The following is a 23,750-nucleotide window of genomic DNA, read 5'->3' on the forward strand; positions in this document are numbered from 1 at the left end:
TCCCCTGCCCCGCCCCCGCGCCGTCTGTCACTCGCTGCGCTAGCTAGCTGGCTTCCCAGCCCGGCCCCGGCCCCCGACCCCACACGTACACGTCCCTGTTGTCATTTCGTTTGGCAGCGCTGCTCCACGGCCACCACACGTCACCGACACCGAGACCGAGTATTGAATCATCACTGAATGGGCAAAGATGGCTTTCACTTTCTGTTTTGAAATCAGTGTTCCTCAGTCATCTACGACTGCAAGTGCGCAAGTAAGATATCAATGGACAGCTAGCTGACAGTGACAAACCACTTATGATACAAATTACAAGCACAATGGAGGATTAACTCCAGCTGACATGCTGACTGGCACAACTCGCCTTTTCATATGTATGTGAATTCCTGATGAGCATGGCTGGAGTTACTCAAGCTGGGTAACTTGATGACACTTTTGAACACCATGTTCATGTTTGTTTGGCCGGCCATGGTTTGGCCACGGAGGAATTACACAAACCTCCATGGGTTGGTTAACCATAGAGCCTTTGTCGAAAACAAAATCCATGGAGGAATATATATTATAAACAAACATAATTATTATGTTGTTTTGTTTTACTGCCCTAGCCAAACAAACAAAGTAAAACACAATCAAATTCATTAATAGGGCCTACATTTTATTCAGTATGCAATGAGGAGGAACTGCATCATGCATGGTTTAATCTCCCAAAATAAACATTTTTGTGGTGTCATATTTTTTTTTTATGTTTCAAATTTTACAAGTAGGTCAATTGTCTACCAACAAGTTTTTGACAACCATGGCATTTTGAAAATTGTAATTAATACAGTGGCATATAACACGGCTGCCCCCCCCCCCCCCCCCCTCCCCCACAACCCGATAAATTTAGAAAACAAATCACCCGTCCACATCTGAATTTGTCAAACAATTTGGTTGGTTGAGCACAAATAACCCAAATCCGGTATGGCGTGATTTTAAGTCGTGTTGTTTTTCAAAACACGCAAACAAATACATCTCATGCTCCAATAAATTCAATTTGACCTTGTGCATGCCTCAGTCCAGAAATAAACACCCAGACTACTTTTGAAATTCTTTCTATTGTTATTCAAAGTACAGCCTTCAATGTGAGGCCAAATAAAAGGGGCAGACATACAAGGCCAAACTAAGTCTACTTCTAATGTTCGAACACTAAGGCATCCATTCTTCAGTTGGGTTAGTGCAAGTGAACATTGTGCAGTGTCACTCTGCTTGTGAAAGTTGCGACGTTTTACTTTGTTTCTCACGCTGACGTAAGTTTAGAACTTTCCTAACATCGCTTTTAGGAATTAAAATCTTGAAATCTTAATGTTTATAATACAGTCATTTGTTGTTGTTTTTTGTTGAGGTCTTTGTATTAAGTAGGATACCTAGGTGCTTTAGGATAGCTCACTCAATTTTAGTGATTTTTTTTTCAAATTGTGATTTGAGTGCCTACATACAGTGATCTTATTGTATAGCTTGCACAAAAAGTTCATTGTCAATTGTAATACGCAGTTTCAGTTGCAATTGCACAATTTTTGGTGGTGAGGAAAATCGGTGAAAGGCAGCGCATTTTTCCTTGCATGTAAAAAAAACCTGGACATGTTTAGCACATATACAGACGTACATGCCTGTAAATTATTTTTAAAAAATTAAGCACATTGCAAACTGTCAATGGATTATCGATGAAACTACATTGATTTTTCCCCGCATTTAAACAACCCAACTTTCTAACTTCTTGTTGGGTACATAAGTCACAATTTCAGCAGATTGACCCAAATCATACTAAAAAGGTTCAATTTGCAAAAATCCTGACATACATTTTAATTCCCTTTTGTAGTTCATTTGAAAATATTTTTTAATTCATCAATTAGAATTGAGCAAAGGTTTTGTTAACCAAAAACCCAGGGATGGTCTAAATTATGGCTTTACTTCTTTCCATAAATCTCCTGATCAATTTATATCCAACAGTTGTAAACAGTTAATTACTCTAACTGTTCAACAGTTAACTGATAAAAGGTTTTCACAAGAATTTATGAACAAAAATAAAGAATATCTTTTTTTATCGTTTCGTATCTAGGCACATGAGAAGCGAACCCACCATGACAAGGTACAAACTTCTCCAGATCGTCCTCATCATTGGATGCACCATTACTCTGTGCTCCGCTCAGTCATGCTACGGTCGCCAGCGGGGACATCTTCCTGGCAACATCACTTTGGGTTTCTTGTTCTCGTACTACGGATACAATGCCTCAATGGATAAGTGCGATCCTGAGACGCCGAATTTGGACAACATTCAGCTGATCGAAGCTGCAAGCATGATGTTACAAAACGCAGGAACTCCGGAATTTACATTTGGTAAGTTCACATATCAATACAGTTTTATACAAATATGTACCTTGTGCTCTTCAAAATGTAACTTTTTTCTCCTAATGAATTTTAAATTGTATGTGTTGATAATTGACGGGAAAAAATATTTTATCCCAATCTGGACTTCTGCAACATTGTCGGCCCCAAATAATTCAATTTTTGTAAAGAAAAAACTCAATATAAAACATAGATTGATTTTTTCGTTCCATGTCTCATTCAAAACTGACTAGCTTTTAAAATCATCGGCAAAATAGCAATGGAAAGAAAAAAAGGATTCTTTTTTGGGGGGGGGGGTTTGAACCTCAAAATAACACGGGAATTGCAATTTCAGGAGTCTCGTCACAGAATCTCTACATCTGTACAGTAAACGGAAAGATTTCCATATATGAAGTTCACTAATATTCCTCTGTATTGACTAACAAGCCCCCAGATAGCAATTTCATGTCATCAAAGTCAATTTGAGCAGTGAGAAAATACAAGCATTTTCTTAGAAAACACTTAAAAAATTTCAGTCCAATCTCATAGGGTTTGTACACAGGGTGTTGAGTGAACTTCGTATATATGGAAATCTTTCCCAGTAAACTTAGAGATAAATTTTCAATGTATCATATCTTCAGGTATGGAATCGTGGGACACGTGTTCGTCAAGTCGTTCAGCAGTTGAGGCATCGATAGCATATCTCACAGATCGATTGATGGATCAAGATGTGTGTTCTCCGAGTATCGCCAAGCCTGGGGTAATTGCAGGCTTGGAAAATGGAGGCCAAGGTATGTATATTGACAGAAAGACTTTAAAAAAAAGAAAAAAGAAATCTGTAACAGTTGTAATTCCTTGTGAGTTGTCCAAAAACAAATTCAGAATAAAATCTATTTAAGAGATTGTGCTTTTTGGCACACTCACTTTCAGTGATTGTTTTCTTTTGAAAAATACAATTTCAGGCGGAATAATTTCACCGGGTGTTTGAAACCAGATTTTTCTTATTTAATCGGTAGGTGTGTTTTCCAGGGATAATTTCCAATGTTCTTACATGTCTGTTAACTATTTTTTGTAGCTTTTTGGTATCATAAAAATGCTATTCATGTTCGATGGGAAACTGGTGGCTTGAGCCTTTCATGAGATGCCTAAATAGGTTTATGAGGACACAAATCTACCCCAAAAATTTGTGAACAAATACTTTGTTGTTTTGTTATCCGCAAGGGAGACTACCATCTTAGACTAGTGTTAAATAAAAGTGGTGTGCCAAACCGAAACGTGTGTGGAACGATTCAAGGCAACATAAACAAACCTTGGTTTCGGACTTTCAAGCTTTTGTTCGGATAACCCTATTCATCATTCATCCTTCACGTTTATCCTTCTTACCAGTGCTTAATCCCCGTTCATTGATAGGTGAAGCTGTTGCCGGTTTGATGAATGATGCCCGAGTTCCAGTCATCAGCTTTGCTGCCTCTCAGCCGGCCTTGACCCAAGATGGCCAGTTTCCTTACTTCTTGCGCACCCTGCCCAACGATGACTTCCAGGCAGCAGTAAATATTTGTAGCAATTAACTTATAAATAATCTCTAATTCTCAGATTATTCATTAGAGCTTTTTTAATGAATGGATCCACTTTACATATTTTTTGGGGGGGCAGGTTCTTATATATTTGCCCACTTGTTTTTTTGTTGTTGAGGTTTTTTTTTGGGGGGGGGGATTTTGTTTTACATAAATTGCCCAAAACAAGGCCAAAAGCCACTTAATGTGTATGCTACAAACTAGAAAGAATTGAAAACAACTACAAGAACCCACAGTGACAGGAGATATCCGTGGTCACATTCTTTTGAATTATGAATGATTAAAGGTACAAGGAAAACAAGATGGCAGGGAGTTCCAAAGAGAGGCAGTTCAAGGGGAAAAAACTTGATGAATATCTCACAGTTTTATCCTTTGGAAATGTAACTTGAAATAGATGTGACGAGACAGCCAATCGAGTAGAGTATTTGAACATTCTTTCAAGGGGAACTAGTGATCTCCTCAGAGGCTAGCCTTTAGTCTAGGCCCATGCAGCTATCCGGATACTGACGCACCCCGAATGCCGGCACGTAAAAAGACTAGCACGAGCGACGAAGCCGCGAGGGCTTTTACCATCTCGTGGAGAGCACTTATGTTTTTCTTTACATTTATCTACCAATTTTGGTACAGAAATTTCTCATGCATAATGCATTGCCTGTTGTAAATATTGACCAATGAAAATGTAGAAATTACTAACAGCTGTTTAGCAGATGTGACGTCACACGCGCTCAAAAGAAATGTGCAAAAGCAGTGATATTGTATAGGATACTCCGTTACACCAACGAATAGGCTAAATCCAAGCCGTTTATTAGACTGATGAAACTTCCAGTGAAAGCCATTCTGATTCAATTGACTAGAATTTTGTGCACTCTGGGGCCAACTTTACTAGGGTTGCCTTGTTTTTTTTTTTAATTCACTTGTTTTTGTGAACGGCACAAAATATTTTCAATTTTACTTTCAGGGACTAGTGAAACTGCTCCAAAGAATGAGCTGGAGTTATGTAACCATCATCAAGCAAGACACAGCAGAGGACGAAGCGGCCTCGCAAGCGTTCCAGCAAGCGGCCCGTCAAAACTCAATCTGCATCGCTGCCGCTCTGCAATTCTCCTGCGCTTCTTCCGACGAAGATATGGATCAAATTCTCGCTAACGTCACCAGGAATACATCCGTGCGTGTGGCCATTGTTTTTGCGTCTCCGCCCGGTGGGGAGAAATTGGTTTCTGCAATTCAGCGAGCGGACACCTCGGCTCTGCAATTTATTCTGAGCAACAGAGCGACCAACATGCTCGGCCCTGCACCAAACGTGACCAATCTTCAAGGAATGCTTGGTTTCAAATTACCGGCATATCCGGCAGAAGACCGATTTGATAATTACTTCAAAAGCCTGACACCAGACTCAGTTGACCCTGCTCGCAATCCATGGTTTGCGGATTATTGGCAGAGAAAGTACAAATGCAATCTCCCTGGGTCAGGTATGTAGCATTTCTTTCCATCCACTTACCTGAATTGTTTGAAACTGATTGTCTGACGAATTCATCAAGACCATATTCATAAGATGAAATTTGCGTCGGGATGATAAATTCAACATAGAGTTTTGCCCTTCACTGGCGTATTTTGAGATTCGAACCAGCCACCTGACCCTGGCGAGCTTGGTGGTCGAGTGATAAGTCGTCTGCACTTAAGTAAGCAGGTGGTCATTGGTTCGAGTCCCAAGCGGGAAATAGTTTGTGAATTTTTTTCTCACAATCGCTCGGGGCGACACTGAGTACACGGTGTTTATAAAATACGTTGGCGGAGGGTAAAACCCAAGATTGAATCTATCAAAATTATGTTAAGGACTGTTATACACAGTAGATGGTGTTTTCATGATTTACTTGAGCTACTGGAGTTGGGAAGGTTTCGACTACAACACTGATCAAACTTTCGGCCCCATTTTTTTTGGGGGGGGGGGTAATATCTGTAAAAAAAAAAATTGTTTTTAAGTTTATGCGTGTGTTTCTCGTTGACAGAATCATACAGAGATAATTGTTCCAGTGTCCACGTAGAGCTACACAAGAGCAGTTACGTACGTCACCCTTGCGTGTCTAGCGTAATCGATGCAGTAATGGCCTATACAATCAGCATTCAAAGCATCTACAACAACTTAGGCTGTTCGGTTATGGGTCAGTCAACGTGTGATTCTCTACGCAGCGAACAAATTTTATCTTACATCAAGTAAGTACAGTTCGTTTGGTCGAGTCATGAAATTGACTCTAACAGAATTTGAATCTGCAGTTCTTGCTTGACCGACTGACCGTTTGACTGTCGGGACTTTGACTGGTTGTGGGCTCATGAAGAGAGTCGGGCAGTGCTATCATATAGGATAACCTGTAATGGGCGAAATTGGGCCTATTGTGTAGGCCAGATGCATGAAAAGACTTCCAGTGAATAGGCAAATGTAAATCATTTGAATAATATTTTATGCGTTATGGAATTGGCTTAACCAGTTCACATCGGATGACATACATACAAAAGTTTTGCCGTATTCGGAACGGATGACAGATAAACACGCAACGAGCAAGGCCGGATATATCTGTCTGCGACCCGCATGCAGCATGCGAGGCCGGAAATATCAGGGCGTGCTACCACAGATGACGGCCTGAACCCGTCTGGCATCGAGGTTCGTGAAAACCATCCCGTGCCTTGGCCTGGTCGTGTCATAATAATCCCGGTGCAAACTGGTTAATACTAGTCTTTCTTTTTCTGAAATTCTTTTAGGAATGTCAATTTCACAAGGGAAAACGGCCAGCGTTTGGCGTTCCTCCCGTCTGGTGACCCTTACTACAGCAGACTGGACGTTGTGAACTTCAAAAGGACCATGGATGGAAAATCCAAGATTGAGCCTGTAAGCGATTTTATGCTATCAAGTCAGTAAATTTAAAAAAGCAAGAAAGTACAGGATAGTCAAAATACAAGAGGCAGAGAAAAAGAAATTTCAATATTAAATGGCGTATTAGCTTCGACTATTTTTTTGTGATGAAATATCTTCTTTTTTTTTGTGAAAATGGCCATGTAAAATTTGGCCTTTGGCCTTGAAAAAAAAAACATGGATAAAATCCTGCACACAAGTCTCAGTAATTTTTTTTTTTAAAACCTGTCCCAAAGCACATGCATACATACATGTGCAGTCTGAAATAAGTAATGCGTTTGAAAATAAAAAAAAAAAATTAGGTGAACTTATTTTTTTCTTCAAGTTTGTATACATTTTTAATACACTCTTTGTATATTGAAAGTTTGGCTTTTAATTTGGGAGATTAAAAATTCCCCAGCATCACAAAATTTCATTCTGGTTAATTTCGCAGGTTGGCTATTTTGAGAACGGCGAGCTAAGTTTAAACTCCACCCAGCTTCAGCTGGTAAACAGCAGCGGATCGGTCCCTGTTCAGTCTGTGTGTGACCCTCCCTGTATGGATCCGGCTTGTGGAGATATAATCGCACCACCTGATGAACCCGTGGTAAGTTTATTGATATTACTTGGCTGCGGCTCGCAATTACACATGCACCTATGGAATTAGATGAAGCCACATCCCATTAGGCATGAGTGGCTGTGGCTAGCTATTAAATATGTGTCTATGTATAGACCATTATCATGTTGCGGCCATTTTGAATTTTTCCGATTCAAATCAACGTAACCAAAGCGAGGCTGGAAGGAAAAATAGTCTGGTTCCTTTTTGCACAAAAAAATTATCATTCAGTTTTGTTATTGGATTCAGGGAACATGACTGAAATGGTGGCAGCATGATGGTCTATTGGCGGCTTTTAATGATACATTCTGAAACTTTAAGGAATTAATCTTTGTTCATAAAACCTAGCTGAATTTTTGTCAAAGGTGGTCACTCAAATCCCTGGGGGTGTATATTTTTGCACTAGTGACCTCGGTACCAGTCAATATATGCAAATATTCCTTTCCCTCAACAGGTCTGTATATTAGAAGATGTCATTCTTGGTGGTTTGTTAACTCTCAGTCCACAACTGGAATGACAGAAATATGTCATGTGGGTCACTAGATAATCACTCTTGTGGTTACTCACAGTCCCACGTGGTACCTAATTTCTCATTAGTGCCCTCATTGCCAGTCAATATATTCTCCTCAACACGGTTATATATGAGAAGATGTAATTCTCAGTGGTGTCTTCTCAGTCCACAACTGGATTTGACAGAAATACATACATTTTGTGGGGTTTTAAACAGTCATTTCATGGTCACCCACAGGGTGCATAGATGCAAAATAGTGCCCTCTTTACCGGTCAATATGTGTACATATATATGTTTATAACCTTCCTCCACAGGTCTATATACCAGGAGACGTCATTCTCGGCGGATTATTCTCAGTCCACAACTGGAACGACAGTAAATCATCCTGCGGGTCTCTGGACGAATCGGGTGTCAAACGCCTCGAAGCCATGCTGTACGCACTCGACAAAATCAACAACGACTCCGCCATCTTGCCCGGGGTAAAACTGGGCATGGACGGGTATGACACCTGCGCGAGTCCCGATCGCGCCGGTCACCAAGCCCTCCAGCTGGTCAGCGGGGGTCAGTTTGGCCAGAGCGGGTCCGGCCAGCGGCCCCAGCCTGGCGGTCTTACGGAGCACGTGTACGGTTTTGTAGGCCCTAACAGCGACGAGGAATGCCAGTTAGTCAATGGAGTTTTGAATGTAAGTTTGAATTGTTCAGATTATTTTCTCGTAATGAATCCGAGTCAAAATGCACACATTTCTATAAATTTGTCTTTCTCCATGTTTCACAATTTATAAAATATTTGTATAACTAGGGGAAGTTTAAGAATAGTGAAAAAATTGTAATTAATTTTTTTTTCTTTCTTTTTTTAAATAGTCTTGTCAAAAGGTCACGTAAACATTTATTTTAAAAGAATATGAATTATTGAGCAAGACAAAGAAAAGTTAAATAAAAAATAATGTATTGGAAAGAAACAATTACTATATTTCCGTTTGCTGTTCTGTATCGTGACTTTGGGCGTGATCCCTGGCTGTATGGCATACTGGTTTATGGCTTCTGACTAGCGCCCCTTGAACAAAGATGTTGACTAATTGGGGAAACCACCAACATAGGGCTGGATAGCTCAGTTGGTAAGAGCTCCGGAACGGTTTTCCGGAGGTCGCAGGTTCAAGCCCTACTCCAGTCAATTTCTTTGTTCAACTTTTCAATTGTTATAATTTGCCTCGTCAGTTTCCCTGTGTGGTTCATTTAAAAACAAGCATAAATACTTACAGTAGGCAATGCAGAAGTTAGAAATGACCGTCAAAATGGGATTGCAAATTTTTCAATTTTGAAACCCACAGGCTCTAGAGCAAGGATCCTAAATAAAAAAAAATTAAAAACAGCGTACGGAACATTGTCATTTCATTCAACAGGTTTATAGCGTGCCAATGATATCCTATGCGGCAACATCTTCCTCCCTGAGCAATTCGGCCGTCTACAAGAACTTTGCTCGTACAGTTTTCTCCAATTCTGCTCTTGGAATTTTGCTGCTCCAGGTTCTTTCAAGCAGAGGTTGGACCTACGTGCAGGCACTCCATAGTAACCTGGCGACGGGGCGCTTCATAACGGCAACGCTACAACAGACCGGCGCAAGGGTAAAGTCAGATTCCGTTGTAAAAATAAGAGGGTTTTTTATTTTATTTTGAATGCAATGCAAATTTTGCAAGCTGGCAAGAATTTTATTTTTAATACCTTGTTTTGTTTTGATTATAAGTAATATTCTTCACATTTTAGTAGTGCAAAAACTCAGTTTACTTAATGTGCTCCAGACCGAGAATTGGGTCTCCTTGAATGAGTCCGAAGTTGACCGCTTTGCTGAGTCCAAGTTTGAGTCTGAGTCACTCGATTTGAGTTTGATTTGAGTCACGAGTCAACAACTGGGATGGCACAATAATCAGAAACTCTTTTCATTACAACACCGTTTTAGAGCACTGTAGTTAATTCACACATGTGAGGAACTTTATTTCTCGCCACAGGGACTAGAAAATTCACTTTGGAATTTGATTTTTCGATGGAAAAAAAATGGTACTGTTGGTCAAGAATACGTGACTTGAGAGTCCTGAGTCCTCATTGTCAAGTCCGAGTCATGACAGTCGAGTCTGAGTCCGAGTCTTTTGCCAGTATGACTTGAGATTGTGTCCGAGTCACCAAAAGTCCTCTCCAGACGGACTCAAGTCCGAGTCCTGAGAACTTGAGTTGTAAAACTCGGTGTTTGCACTTCAGAAATATGTACATTGTAAATGATGAAATTTCAACTTTGTATTCGATTTCAGATGGGTATTTGTCTGACAACTTCCCAAGTCATCCCGTCCTCTGGTAGCGAGGCTGAAATGGATGAAGTTTTCCAAAAATTGCAGACTCGCCCTTCGGCAAAAGCGGTGGTTATCTCGGCTACTAATGACGACACGCGAGTCATCTTGAAGGCCTTTCAAGACCGGAAGCTGTTTGGCCAGTTTTATTTGATTCTTGCCAGTGAGTGGTCGACCGACCCGAGTCTGCAGTCTGAATTTGCTGGGATTGCACCAGGTAAAATTGCGTCTGTATTTTTGTCCCCTTTCATCTTGCTTATGATTGTAAAAGAAAATTTCATTCCTCTGATGGTGTTTTACAAAAGGCATGCAGTTATTAAAGGGAAAATACAACATTTGCAAACATCAAAAAATAAAACTACCAAATCATTTTGAAATACCTTGCTGGACTGTTAGTGAATGACAGTGTAAAGCATCCTGTAAAATCATGGCACCTGGTATACTGTCATTTTCAAGAAAAGTGGTATTTTTGTATCAATTTCCAACACTGATCGGCCGATCAGCGTTGGAAACAACTGGCTTTTTTTTCAAATACTGGCCCCAATTGACCATCGCATTTGTTTGCAATCGATTACAAACCTATGAACGGGTACGAGCCAGCTAGACTGGTTCCCTGACCTTACAATTCCCCAATGTATGTAAACTGCTCTGTTTCTTCTTATATGGAGTCAGGGAACCAGACTACTGGAAAATGATCGTTTTTCTTGGTTTTTTTAGCATTTTCGAACCCAAAACCTCAAAAAAGTCAGTGTAACTATGTTTGCTATATATTTCCAACCCCCCAATTCCATCCATTTCTGAAAATTACAGCAAAAGCAAATGATGTATATTCCCTTTAAACACCACTAGCTGGAAACTATATTCCCTCAACTAAAATGAAATGTATTTTTGTTACAAGGGATAACATTCATATCGGAAGGGAAGCGCAGCTATCCGAACTACAAGGCTTACTTCTCAAGATTGAAACCCAGCATGAACCGACGCAATCCCTGGTTTGCTGAATACTGGGCCAAGAAATTCCAGTGCAACCTCCCGGGCGCTGGCACTGCTTACGCTGCAGATTGCTCAGGTACAAACATGTATGAATCCTTTTCAATCAAAGTCTTCAAGTACAAAATCTTTTAATACTTGAATAGATATCATCCCTGCAAATTACATAAAAGTTTATTTAACTTTTTTGTTTGCCTCTTTCAGTGAGACGGTTGGATAAAATGAGATCACTTCAGGTCGTTATTGAATCTGAATTCTGAAACAGGATCTTGTTTTCCCCCATCAAAACTCAAATTTTAATATTAAACCAGTCGGCACAGTATGAAGGGCTACGCCCACAACACTGTATATGTTATGTGTGCAGATGGAACTTGCAATAATGTAGTGCTTCTGTGTTTATTATGCAGTAAACCGATGAACTACATTTCTGTTTTCCAGAAGCATAAATGTTTTTTTTTTTTTTTTTTTTTTTTTTGTACCCTGTATCAGTGTTCATTGTATTGTTGAATTTTGCGTATACGTCTGTTTATTTTTATTTTTTTATGACTGTAATGCGCATTTGAACATATTTTAAATGGAATTTACGCACTATAAATTTATAAATTATTATTATTATTATTATTATCTTTACGTAAGCGTGATGCATGAATATGTAACACGCACATTGTTGTAAATTTGCCAGCAGTCATTGTAGTTGCCCATTTTCCTGCTGAACTTACACATTTTGCACTAGTACATGTGCGCACAGCAGGATAAACGCATGCATCTTGGAATAGCATGCGATTCCCGCGATGCGATGTGAAAAACATCTCAGTGGTTGTTGCCATGGGTCGGCCAATCCGAATCGAGAATTCAAGTTTCCTTGCGTTCTTATCTTGGCACAGGCTCCGAGTCTCTCACACGTGACGACGGCGAAGACAGACGCATCGCCCAGACAGTGGACGCCGTCTACGCAATAGCGCGGGCCATATCCGGCCTCCAGGACCGCCACTGTCCGGGGGAGGCCCACGTCTGCCCCGAGATGGCCTCAGCAACGGGGGAGGAACTCTTCCAGCTCTTAGTGTCCAGGGCTAGCCAATTTACCAGTATCAATGACGATCACACTGTTGCGATTAGCGGATATGGCGACGTTTATCCTGATTTTGAAATCTTCAATGTGCAACGAACTAATGGAACACTCACGGATGTCAAGGTAAATATAAACAGCCCGTCACCTCCAAAGGAGCATAAAGTCAGACTTTGTACAAATTTAGATATTTCTTTTTCTGGATTCTGCTTTCTAATGGTATATAAGATTAAGGGGTACTGAGTTCTGTAACGGAAATATAGACCGCAAATTTACTTGAAGTTGTAAAAGTAATTTTTTATGTTTCTCTTTGTACAGGTTGCCAAATACCAGAATTATTTCTACCAAGAACTTGACAACAAGATTAAGGTGTACAGCAAGGAGAACGACTCGTATGTTGAGGTCTCCGACTCCAACTCGACCTCTGTTTGTATGGGTCTCTGTGATGACTGTAAAAAGGTTGAAAAGGTACCAGTTGCGGAGATTTCCGGGGGAGACGTGTGGATAGGAGGTAAACGTGTATATAGTTTTCAATAACTTGTCCAAAAAAAACTTTATTTTAATTCTTTCTGGTAATGAAACCAAGGATTCCTCAAAAGTACCCTAAGCACTATAGCTCGAAAGCCTGAAGAAACCTGTAGAGAGAAGACAATGAGAAGAAATTACAGTTTTAGAGGTGGGAGGAAAAGCCCAGAAGAATATTCTGAGGAAAACCCACGGAATCAGGTAGGACTGAAAACCCAATCCACATATATTGGCCCAGGCGGGATTCGAACCCGGGTCACAGCGGTGGAAGGCGAGGAAAGTACCACTACGCCAACCTGACTCCCCTTTTTTTTTCAGACCTTTAAAATGTACTTCACGTGCTCTTCAACACATTCACAACTTTCTTTTCCTTAAAAGCTTCCAACTGTTTTTTTTTTTTTCTGTAGAATGGTTCCCTGTCCCCACATTATCAATTTCTATGAAAGGATGGAGGGAACCAGTCTGCACTGCAAGAACTTAATTATTTTCAGACCGCAAATAACTTGAATCTTTTAAAATAATAAATGCAATTTACAAAACGTGGGCAATTTTTTTTCTCTTTTAAGTTCAACGTTTCATTCAAAACTGAACATCTCTTGTAAAGCTAGAAAAATAGCAATTAAAAACCCTCTATTTTTGTGGTGAAATTGAAAATAGTGCAAACAGTACATCTTTAGGGAATTTTCACGACTTTGGCCAAACAAGACCCTTTAACAAAACTTTAATTTATGTGTGGGGAGTGTGGCCTAGTGATGCATGATCAGAGGGTCAGGGGTTCGAATCCGGCTGCTGGGCATATGTTGTGTCCTTGGGCAAGCCACTTCACCCCCACTTGCCCCTCTCCGCCCAGGAGTATAAAAAGGTCCCGGCATTAGCTGGGGAGTAACCTGCGATGGACTGGCATCCCATCCAGGGGGGTAGAAAAAATCTCAGATGTTTCATGCCACTGAAACCGGAGATAAAATCCTGTCTGATGGGCCACATTGGCTCGTGACAGACTTTACTTTTACTAAACTTATGTAATCATAAACACCCCCACAGGAAAAAACTATAACAATAATAGTAAATTAATAAATTTAAAAAAAAATAAGAATCCTTGCAAACAAAAAACATGATGCTCAAGGAAAAATGTTGGAAATGTAAAAAATTGAAATAAATAACATATGTAATGGTGCTCCTTCATTTCTCATTTCTTCACTGCTAAATTCATTTTTTTATTTTCTGCTTCCATGTGGGCATCTATACTGAACGCAGTTTTTTGGGGACCACACAACCTCTTTCAAAAAATTATATTTTGTTTGAGCCTTTTTTAAACAATTTGGGGTTTTTTTTACGTTGTACTTCATTTCAGGATTGTTTGAGCTTCACGAACCCTCCCCAGACCACCTCCAGTGTCAGGAGGCCCTCATTCCGTACAACGTCCAGCTACTGGAGGCGTTTCTGTATGCCGTGGAACAAGTCAACATGGATTCCTCCATACTGCCGGATCTCAAGCTGGGTGCCATTGGGTTCGACACTTGCGGAAGCGAAGACCGGGCTAGCAGGGAGGTGCTGAATTTCGTCAGCGGGACGGTGGAGTACAGATCGGGATACCTACAGACCCGTGCCTCAGTAAGATCAGCAGACTGAATCGTTAAGCCCCTCCCCCTAATCCGCTCTGGCCAATCACAGACGTGATTAATGGTGGATATGCGTGAACAAATCCTTCTGTGTTTTGTTGTATTTATTTTTTGTGTGGTAATAAGTGGCTAGGTCGTATTGAAGCGAAATACACATGTTGTATTCTGTGTACAGGGTGAGTCAAAAAAACAAAACCCATATGAAGTTTGTTCTGCTTGTAGTGAAGTTCTGCATGTAGCACTCTCAAAATCTAGGATATGAAAGCCCAATTCATAAGCCTTCTTTTAGTACAAGAATCATTCAAATCACTCATGTAATTTTCAAGTTACTGAATTTTAAGCACAACCACTGTTAAGAAGTTCTGTCCTCGGATCACAAAAATAAAAGTTCTGTCCACGGATTGCAAGAAGGTAAATGTCCTTTCAGCAAAACGAAAACAAATCACAAAGAGATATGTGTGAATAGTTTTTGTTTCGCTGAAAGAATGCACACCTTTCTTGTGGTCGTTTAAACGGTGGTTGTGTTTCAAATTCCGTAACTTAAAAAGTACATGAGTGATTTGAATGATTCTTGTACTAAAAGAAAGCTTATGAATTGGGCTTTCATATCCTAGATTTTGAAAGTGTTACATGCAGAACTTCACTAAAACAATAGTCCCGATATTTGGGTTTCGTTTTTTTTTACTCGCCCTGTATTTGTGTGTTTTGTTCGTCCCGACTGACTGACTGGCTGACTGACTCCCCGACTGTCTCCCCTGAGCCGGGCAGTGCTGTCATATAGGATAACCATTACACCCATGAGTGGGATAAATTGAACCAATTGCCCAGACCAGATGCACGAAAAGACTTCCAGTGTATAGCTATTCTGAATCATTTGAATAGAAATACGTGCACCCTTGGATCGGCATTACTAGGCCTGCCTTGTCTCGTTTAAAAATGAAGTAAAGTTTTAAAATGGTTACAATTTTTTTTTTGCGTCCGCAGGTTGTTGGCATAATAGGAGGTCAGACAAGCGGTACATCAGTGCAAGTCGCCGAAGCTCTGACACCTCTTGGAGTTAACCAAGTTAGTTTCGGTGCCACGACGACCGAGCTTGACGATTCCGACAAGTTCCCGTATTTCCTTCGCACGGTGCCGTCTGACGATAAGCAGGCCACGGCTATCGTGGCCTTGCTTGACACTATGAACTGGCTGTATGTGTCTGTCGTTTACTCCGACACTACGTACGGGACCGATCTCTGGAAAGGGGTCACCGAAAAATTGTCCGGGACTTCCGTTTGCGTCGCAATGAGCTTGAAGTTACTCGCGACATTCAGTGATGCGGATTATGATATGGTTGTGCGGCAGCTTCAACTGAACCCGTATGCCAAAACAGTACTGTTGTTGACGTCCGATATGGATGCCAGAAGCATTCTCGAAGCCACCGAAAGGAAGAACGTCACCGATCTCCAGTGGATAGGAACCGACGCTTGGGGCGACCGCGATTACGTCGTACAAAATGCGCAGGTGACGTCGCGAGGTGCGCTCATACTCCGATTCAAACAATCACCAATGATACAAGCCTTCAAAGACTACTTCACAAGTCGACAGTTGTACGGGAATCGTCGCAATCCGTGGTGGATGACGTACTGGGAAGACACATTCATGTGCAACAATTACGGTTCCACGAGGTATAACGTCTCGTGCCCATGGCAGCCAGATTTCGAGTCTGTCTACAAACAGGAAACGGAGGTGTCCTACATCTTGGATGCCGTGCAGCTCTTCGCCACCGGTCTTCATAGTGCCATGGTGAACGAATGCCCTGGAATAACCAGGTAAGATAAAGGGCACTTTGTCACCAAAGTGGATGAAGTGGGAATTTGGGAATTTGGTTTAACTACTCGCCAGTACTCGACTACTCCCGAGTAATTTCTTTGCGATTACTCGAGTGGAAAAATCCACTACTCTGCCCGGCCAAGAGTCCATAATATGAAGTTCCTCCCATTTCATTTTATTCTGAACTTGGATGTGCCCAAACAAATATTGTCTGGCGTCATCTGCAGTGAGTCCAAGAATCCCTCAGCTGTCTTGCCAAACTCTCTTCCCTTTTTGAAATGACCGATATGCTATGGTTTTCATCCAGAAAAATCTGCGATGATGTTGCTTCAAATCCGAGTATCTTACATCGTTACATTAAAGAAGCAACTGTCACAAGACGTGACGGATCAACTTTCAGACTGGATGAAGACGGCAACGGGGAGCCGTTCTTCGATGTGTTGCACATCGAAGCCAATGTGGTCAACGGCACTAGAGAGAAAAACTCCTACAGAAAGGTAAGTTTACACTTGATCTGGTAAAAACAATTTTAAGATGAAATTTTTCGTTGGGGAAATGTTTGCCCTTCACCGACGTATGATATAAGCACTATATGCTCAGATCTGGTAATGATTAAATGGTAGTATTTTGGGAAACGTTGCGAAATCAAAATTGGAAATACCTTCATAATTCCCAAAGAAATCGAATGAACACTTTCTCCAAAACATTCATCTACATCTATGAAGAACCTCATCAAAGCCTGTGCAGCAAATAGATGAGGTTCATGGGTTTGCAAAATATGGTGTTCAAATTGCAGTCGTGCATGAGATCTTTTTTTAACAATATGCCAAGTCTTATTTACATTTCTGTTAAAATTGTAATCTAGGAGAAATTTGAAAAATCTGCGAAACCAAGACAAACCAGAAAAGGACCCCCCCCCCAACCAAAATCACAAAATAGATGGAAAACAACTATTTTGGAAATATGTATTCCAACTTTCATCGTTATTGACATGATATTTGTTTTTTGTTTGCTTTTGTATCACCAAATCTTGTAAAGAAATTTGGCCATTCTACTTAACTGCTTGAAAAAAAATGTACTTCTGAAATAACATTTCTGTTCATGTGTTTTTTTTGTATTAGGTTGGAAACTGGACGCCAGGCGGATTGAATCTTGATGCAGTACAGGTTGCTTCTCCAACCAAATGCATCGGACGTTGCGCAGAGTGTCGGAGAGTCCAAGAAACCACTTTTGTCGATATCCCTGCCCCGCTACGTATCCTGGGCCTATTCGACTTACACGCGTCAGGGGATCACGTAGTTGAATGTGGCGAGCTGAGAGACACCGGACTAGTCAACCTAGAGGCGATGCTTTTTGCGATTGATAAGATCAACGCGGACCCCGCGATCCTGAATGGCATCACAGTGGGCGCGACCGCGTTCGACACGTGCGCCAGAGGGTCGCGCGGTGTGCGGGATTTGTCGTCTGTGTTCAGGGGGTCTTCTCTGTCAGGGCAGGATAGCGTCCAACAGACCTGGTCGTTGATTGGTGGCGTGATCGGCGGCGAACAGGACCAAGTCACTTTGGCCACTGCGTCGCTCACGAACCAGTACAAGTATGCACAGGTATGATACAAATTTCTGAAGAATGGTTATTGGCGTTCATATTAAATTCTGACTCACCTTAAAATATTTGTTTCCCCCAAAGTGCTAAATTTTTAGTACAAAGTTTTCTTAGATGATAAGAATCTGACCTTAATTTTATTGGACCAAAATCTTACTCAAATACTATTTTCTTATTTTAATGTTCTGATAAACAGGACACTCGCTAGCAACTGCCCAAAATAGTGTCATTATCTGTGCATCTAGTTCAGATAATCTGTGCACCAAAGGGTTACGATTCCTCTCACTTGTACGAATATTCCTTCTGACTTATAAGAATCTTAAGATCAAGTCAAAATTCTAGGGCCAAAAAGGCAGTTTTTCCCCCCTTTTCCTTTAAATTGATAAAGTAAAGTTAAATTGATAAAGTCAAGCATACCAGGAGTGATTACACAACAATAACTTTGCTAGCTTAAAGCACTCAGAACTTCAAACTCCTGTGTTTCTTTCCCTATGCTTGTACCAAGTTTTAAGATTTGTAAGTTTGTGTTATTGTTACTTTTTTAAATACAAAGATAAGCTACGGAGCTGGCATGACTGACGAGTCACTCGGTAATCTTCTGAGAGTAGGACCTACCATTGAGGATCAGATGCTGGCGGTCATCCAACTGTTGCAGCGTTATCAGTGGCAGTATGTTGGCCTGATCTCCTCTGCATCAGCGTACCGCGTGCAACGTGAGTAAACTTGAATCGTCTTTCTTTCCCTTTAAAGTTTATACTGCAAAATCACCATTTTTTTCCAGAATTGCATCTCTACATAACAGAAATAAATTAATTACCAAAAAAATCTGACACCAGTTTCGTTGAAAATTAAACAAAATTAAATGATATATAGAAAAAAATTGTTGGAGATAAATGTATTTCACGAACAATTCACAAATTTGTTTTCAATCTTCTTACATCAACTTTATTGTCATGTCTCAATACAGAGAGAAATGCTTTCGTCAGTGCGGCCGCTCGCTACGAAATTTGCATCGGGACACAGGAAGAAATTGCCACACAAAACGACATGCCAGCTCTTCTGCAACAGATCTCTACCGCCACAGGCCAAAACGTAGTCGTCTTATTCACAGACAAGGAGGATACATTGCAACTCCTTGAGACACTTGAAAGACAAAGCAACGTGCGTCATCTTACATGGTTGATCGCATTCGGTGGCCTTACCGACAACGGCTTATCTGGCATCTCATATCTCGGCGCATTTGCAATCGACAGCGTACCGAAAGCGGTCCCCGAGTTTGAAGGGTATTTCAATTCCCTGACAGCATCATCAGATCAACAGAATCCCTGGTTTCCGGAATTCCTGAGTCGAGCTTACAATTGCAGTTTAGACAACACTGGCTCAGCACCGTGCCAAAATTTCGAAAACGCCTCACTGCAAGTCACCCGCGAGAACTTTGCCCTTGCAGCGAACGTGATAAACGCTGTCTATTCCATTGCTCATGGCTTGCAAGACCTAAGAGACCATAACTGTGGAGCTACGCCAGGCTTGTGCGCAGCTTTTGTGGGATTGAGTGCCGATGAACTACAACAAGGAATAAGGGAAACTTCGTTCACTGGCCCGGACGGAAGCACGGTTGACTTTGAGAATGGTGCGTCGACGGAGGAATTTGCGATTTGGAACTACAAACAGATAAATAATGCCAATCAGTTTGTTAAGGTGAGATGCGTTCATATATCCATGCTTTTTCAATTACAATAGAATGCTGAAATAACAGACACCACTATATGCCAAACCTCCTTTAGCCCCCTAATCTATGACAGTAGTACCAACAAATTCCAAATTCCTGAAAACTGCATCCATATTGTCTATTTTGTCTCACCCAAACTACCTCACAACTACATTTGGAAGGGGAAAAAGACGCCCATAAGAATCGTGAAGAACAACCAAACCAATATCGAAATTGAATGGGTTCCCGCCGCCATAATAACAATGGCCACAACTATTACGGCATCGGAAACCAGTCTAAAACACTTGGCCAACGATGTTGACAACGAGCAAGATAACAAAAGTTGGCAAAATGACACGCAAACCGTTGACGATTTCAGTCAGTTACTCACAAAACTTATGTTTCTATTTCTGTGAGCATAATGTGGTATTTTTATTTTTACAATCGCATTTGTTAGGAAACCCTGAATTGGACCAATTATGACACTGATGCCAACTTGGTTTTACAAGTGGTTTTGAATTTGGTTTCAGGTTGGAACCTGGATGTCAGGGAACGTCTCCATCCAAGACAGCCAGGTGTCATTGTACGATCTTCAAGGCCAACTTGCCATGACGCCAGTGCTGTCTAAATGCCTTGCCAACGATCAATGCAGTGCCCATTGCCCCTTCATAGTCCCAGCTACAACGCCCTCTCCAACAAACCCTCCAACAAACCCCCCAACGAACCCCCCGACAAACCCTCCAACAAACCCACCAACAGACCCTCCAACAACCCAAAAACGCAGCGGCACCGCGAAACCGCTACGGATCATTTCACACCTAAAATCAAGCTGGTTCATAATACTCATGATCATTTCAGCCATAGGCATGTGCTGTGCGCTTATCATGATGGTCGTTTTCTTCGTCAACCGCAAGCACGCAGTCGCGCAGGCCATGTCCCCGTTCCTGAGCATCACGCTCTTGGTGGGGGTCGTCCTGGTGTATCTGTTAGTCCCGATTTACGCCGCGCCGCCCAGCAACGTGATTTGCGCCCTGCAGCGAGTGTGGCCCGGCATTGCCTTTGCCGTTGTCCACGCGACCGTTTTAATCATGGCGATTCACTTGTACTGGCAGTCAATGCAAGTCCATGCGGTTTCCGGTAACAAGCTGGATTTGAAAACATCGGGGTTGGTGACGTATTTTGTCATTCTGATGGCTATGGAGTGCGTGATCGTGGTGGAGTGGCTGATCTTGCAGCCTGCCGAAGTTGTCGAGAAGGCCGAGCTAGATAGCCCCGACGGAAACGGATCCCTGACGGCCATTTGTGCGTTTGGCGACCAGATGCCGGCATCCCTGTGCTATGTGTACGTGCTGCTCGTTCTGGCGTTCGTCATCATCCTTCCAGCCTGGAGAAAGAAGAATATGATCTCGTCAGTGGAGCTGATAACATTGCTGTTTATGAATGTGGGTAAGTTGGCGTCGCCTTGTGACATCTGAAGATTTGTGAATATTCTAATTTTTACAATTGTTTGCAAGATTGTACAGTTTTTTTCCTTTTTCCCTTCACCAACATAATTAGTACTGTCATAGGACTTGTGAGAACAATTCCCAGCTTTCTCGGGTGGGACTTGAACCCATGACCTCCTGGTTGCTAGTGCAGAGAGTTCACAAGGCATCACAAGTCCGTTACAAATCCACACAAGCCGACACACAGGGCCTCATCACAAGTCCATCACAAGTCCTCACAAGTCAATCACAAGTCCATCACAAGGCTTCACAAGTCCATCACAAGGCCTCACAAGTCCATCACAAGTCCTCACAAGTCAATCACAAGTCCTCACAAGTCCATCACAAGGCATCACAAGTCCATCACAAGGCCTCGCAAGGATTTGTGAAAGGATTTGTGATAAGCTTCAGACTGGATTTTATATGGAGTTGCAACTTGACTTCTGCGCCCTGAAGTAAAAATGTAAAAAAAAAAAGGTCCTATAAACCTAAGATATTAATCTCCATTTTTGCTCTTCGTTTGGTTCTGTAGGCAGCATGGCTCTCATCATCGTCTGGATACTGGTCGATCTTTTCGGATTTGAGAGCACGCGCCAACTAACCGTTGCCGTTATCGCAACCATCCAGGCCACACTCGTACTCTGTCTGTGCGTACCACGTGCCAAGAATGTTATCACCAAGCGTGGAACCTACAAGGATACTCCCAATGTTGAGCTTACCGGACAGATGTCTGTTCCTGGTAAGTCGATCCATCAAAGTGCAACAGCATGAAGATAAAGATGTACATGTACTGCTAGTGCGCATGCTCTTCAAATTTTAAGCTTTTCAATTTAAATGCTTTCTTTTAAAGAAAATGATAATTACTTTTTTTCCTAATTTGGGCATGAGCAACAATTTGGAAAACAAGTTAATAACACAGTAGTTGAAACGATTGCAATATTAGCTGCAGTCAACTCCCTTATAAAGATGTTCCCCATGCTATGTTTTAGTTTCATGTTGAAAAATAGATTTGTTAATTTTTTGGCAGTACAAAAGTTATTTACTTTCGAATGAGACATTGTAAAACAAAATTCATGAGAGTTTCGTTATGGAATTATTTCTTCACAAAATTCAAATAATTTGGCTGCCAGACAATATTTTGGCTCTCTCTGTGCGGGTTCATTTGAAAATTCACAAAATGAAAACCCATTTCAGAGGGGTTCAAATGCCCAAAATCGGAATAAAGTAGTTTTTTTTGTTATTGCCAAATTGAAAACTTGTTAGGAGAATAAAAATCCTTTTTTAAGAGCATGGGATATGTATCTTTGAATACAACTCCAACAGACCTAGCCAATATATCTTTTGAAATTTTGTATTAAAGTTGTGGCCTGCCTCAATTTATTGTACGCACATAGAAGCACAGTGTGGACCGAGGATTTATGTGGTAAAATATTTCTGGAGCACATTGGATTTGGGAGCGACACACAATCTTGCAAGAACATCGGAGGCAATTAAAGGGAATGTACAACATTTGCTTTTGCTGCAATTTTCAGAAATAAATGAATTTGGAGGATTAGTATGTTATAGCAAATATTGTTAAACTGACTTGTTTCATGTTTTGGGCTTGTAGATGCTGGAAAAACCAAGAAAAGCTATCGTGTTCTTGTAGTCTGGTTCCCTGACCCCACTTAAGATGAAATGAAGCAATTAATACACTTTGGGGAGTTGTAAGGTCAGAGAATCAGTCTAGCAGGCTTGTACCCCTTCACAGGTGTGTGATCAATTGCAAAGAAAAGTGAGAATAACTTAATATGAAAAATTAAGAACAGTTTTTGAAAAAAGCCAGTTTTCTCCAACGCTGGTCGGCTGACCAGCGTTGGAAAAATACAGTTTTTCTTGAAAATGTCAGCCCACCAGGAGCCACGATTTTAAAGGATGCTTTAGACTGTCAGTTCCTAACAATTCAGTAAGGTATTTCGTGTTAATTTGATCATTTCACTTTTTGATGTTGCAAATGTTGTTTTTTCCCTTTAACAGTACACAATAAATTATACAAATCAAAGTAATCTATCTCTCTTTCTGCCTGTACAGGAGATCCAGCGGATGACTTGTATGACGACGACATCAGTATGACTGGAAGCCAGGTACAACTCTGCGAGACATCGGCAACATTCAAAGCCTAAAAGGCCGACACTATTCCAAGCTTGGGCCAAAAAGGGGAAGTATTTGGGGGGATATTGTTCATTTGATGATATAAGCATGGCTTTTGGCATACGGTCAGAGTATATCATGATAAAGATATTTGGCTATAGGGCCATCGCAGATTTGTCCTTTGAAAAAAAGATTTGTCCTTTGACAAAATAAAAAAAAATGTGTCCTTTGAAAAAAAAGGACAAATCTGCTATTTTCCCTTTGCCTACCGCACCCTCCAATTTACTTGAATATTTGCCAAAAATGAATTCCTGATATTTGCCAAAATTGAATTGCTTTAAAAAAAAATATATTTTTCACTTTTGCCTTTTGCAAGGAAATAACTGAAATTGGGGAAACAAAGGGGTTTTAGTGACAATTTGATTTACAGCTTTAGTTTCGTGTACATTTTCTTGTAGAGTTTATAAACATAATTTTTCATTTTGGCTGTTTTTATTCAACCTTCCAAACTTGGTTCTTGTCCACAATGGAAACC

The 23,750-nt window shown here is 41.1% G+C and overlaps 1 protein-coding gene across 1 annotated transcript; it reads left to right on the forward strand.

Moving 5' to 3' along the window:
* Positions 1–44: 44 nt before the first annotated feature.
* LOC119731579 lies at positions 45–23,684 on the forward strand. Its single transcript, XM_038204770.1, has 23 exons — positions 45–250; positions 2,090–2,367; positions 2,997–3,146; positions 3,766–3,902; positions 4,888–5,398; positions 5,936–6,140; positions 6,684–6,810; positions 7,268–7,420; positions 8,255–8,623; positions 9,341–9,562; positions 10,241–10,493; positions 11,175–11,345; positions 12,151–12,458; positions 12,651–12,843; positions 14,209–14,468; positions 15,461–16,290; positions 16,599–16,788; positions 17,413–17,895; positions 18,447–18,606; positions 18,861–19,591; positions 20,132–21,047; positions 21,618–21,824; positions 23,156–23,684. The coding sequence occupies exons 2-23, from the start codon at positions 2,094–2,096 to the stop codon at positions 23,245–23,247; spliced, it is 6,942 nt and encodes a 2,313-aa protein (XP_038060698.1). The 5' UTR covers positions 45–250; positions 2,090–2,093; the 3' UTR covers positions 23,248–23,684.
* Positions 23,685–23,750: the final 66 nt, after the last annotated feature.

The sequence above is a fragment of the Patiria miniata genome, unplaced genomic scaffold (genome assembly GCF_015706575.1).
Source record: "Patiria miniata isolate m_02_andy unplaced genomic scaffold, ASM1570657v1 HiC_scaffold_24, whole genome shotgun sequence".
Classification (NCBI taxonomy): domain Eukaryota; kingdom Metazoa; phylum Echinodermata; class Asteroidea; order Valvatida; family Asterinidae; genus Patiria; species Patiria miniata.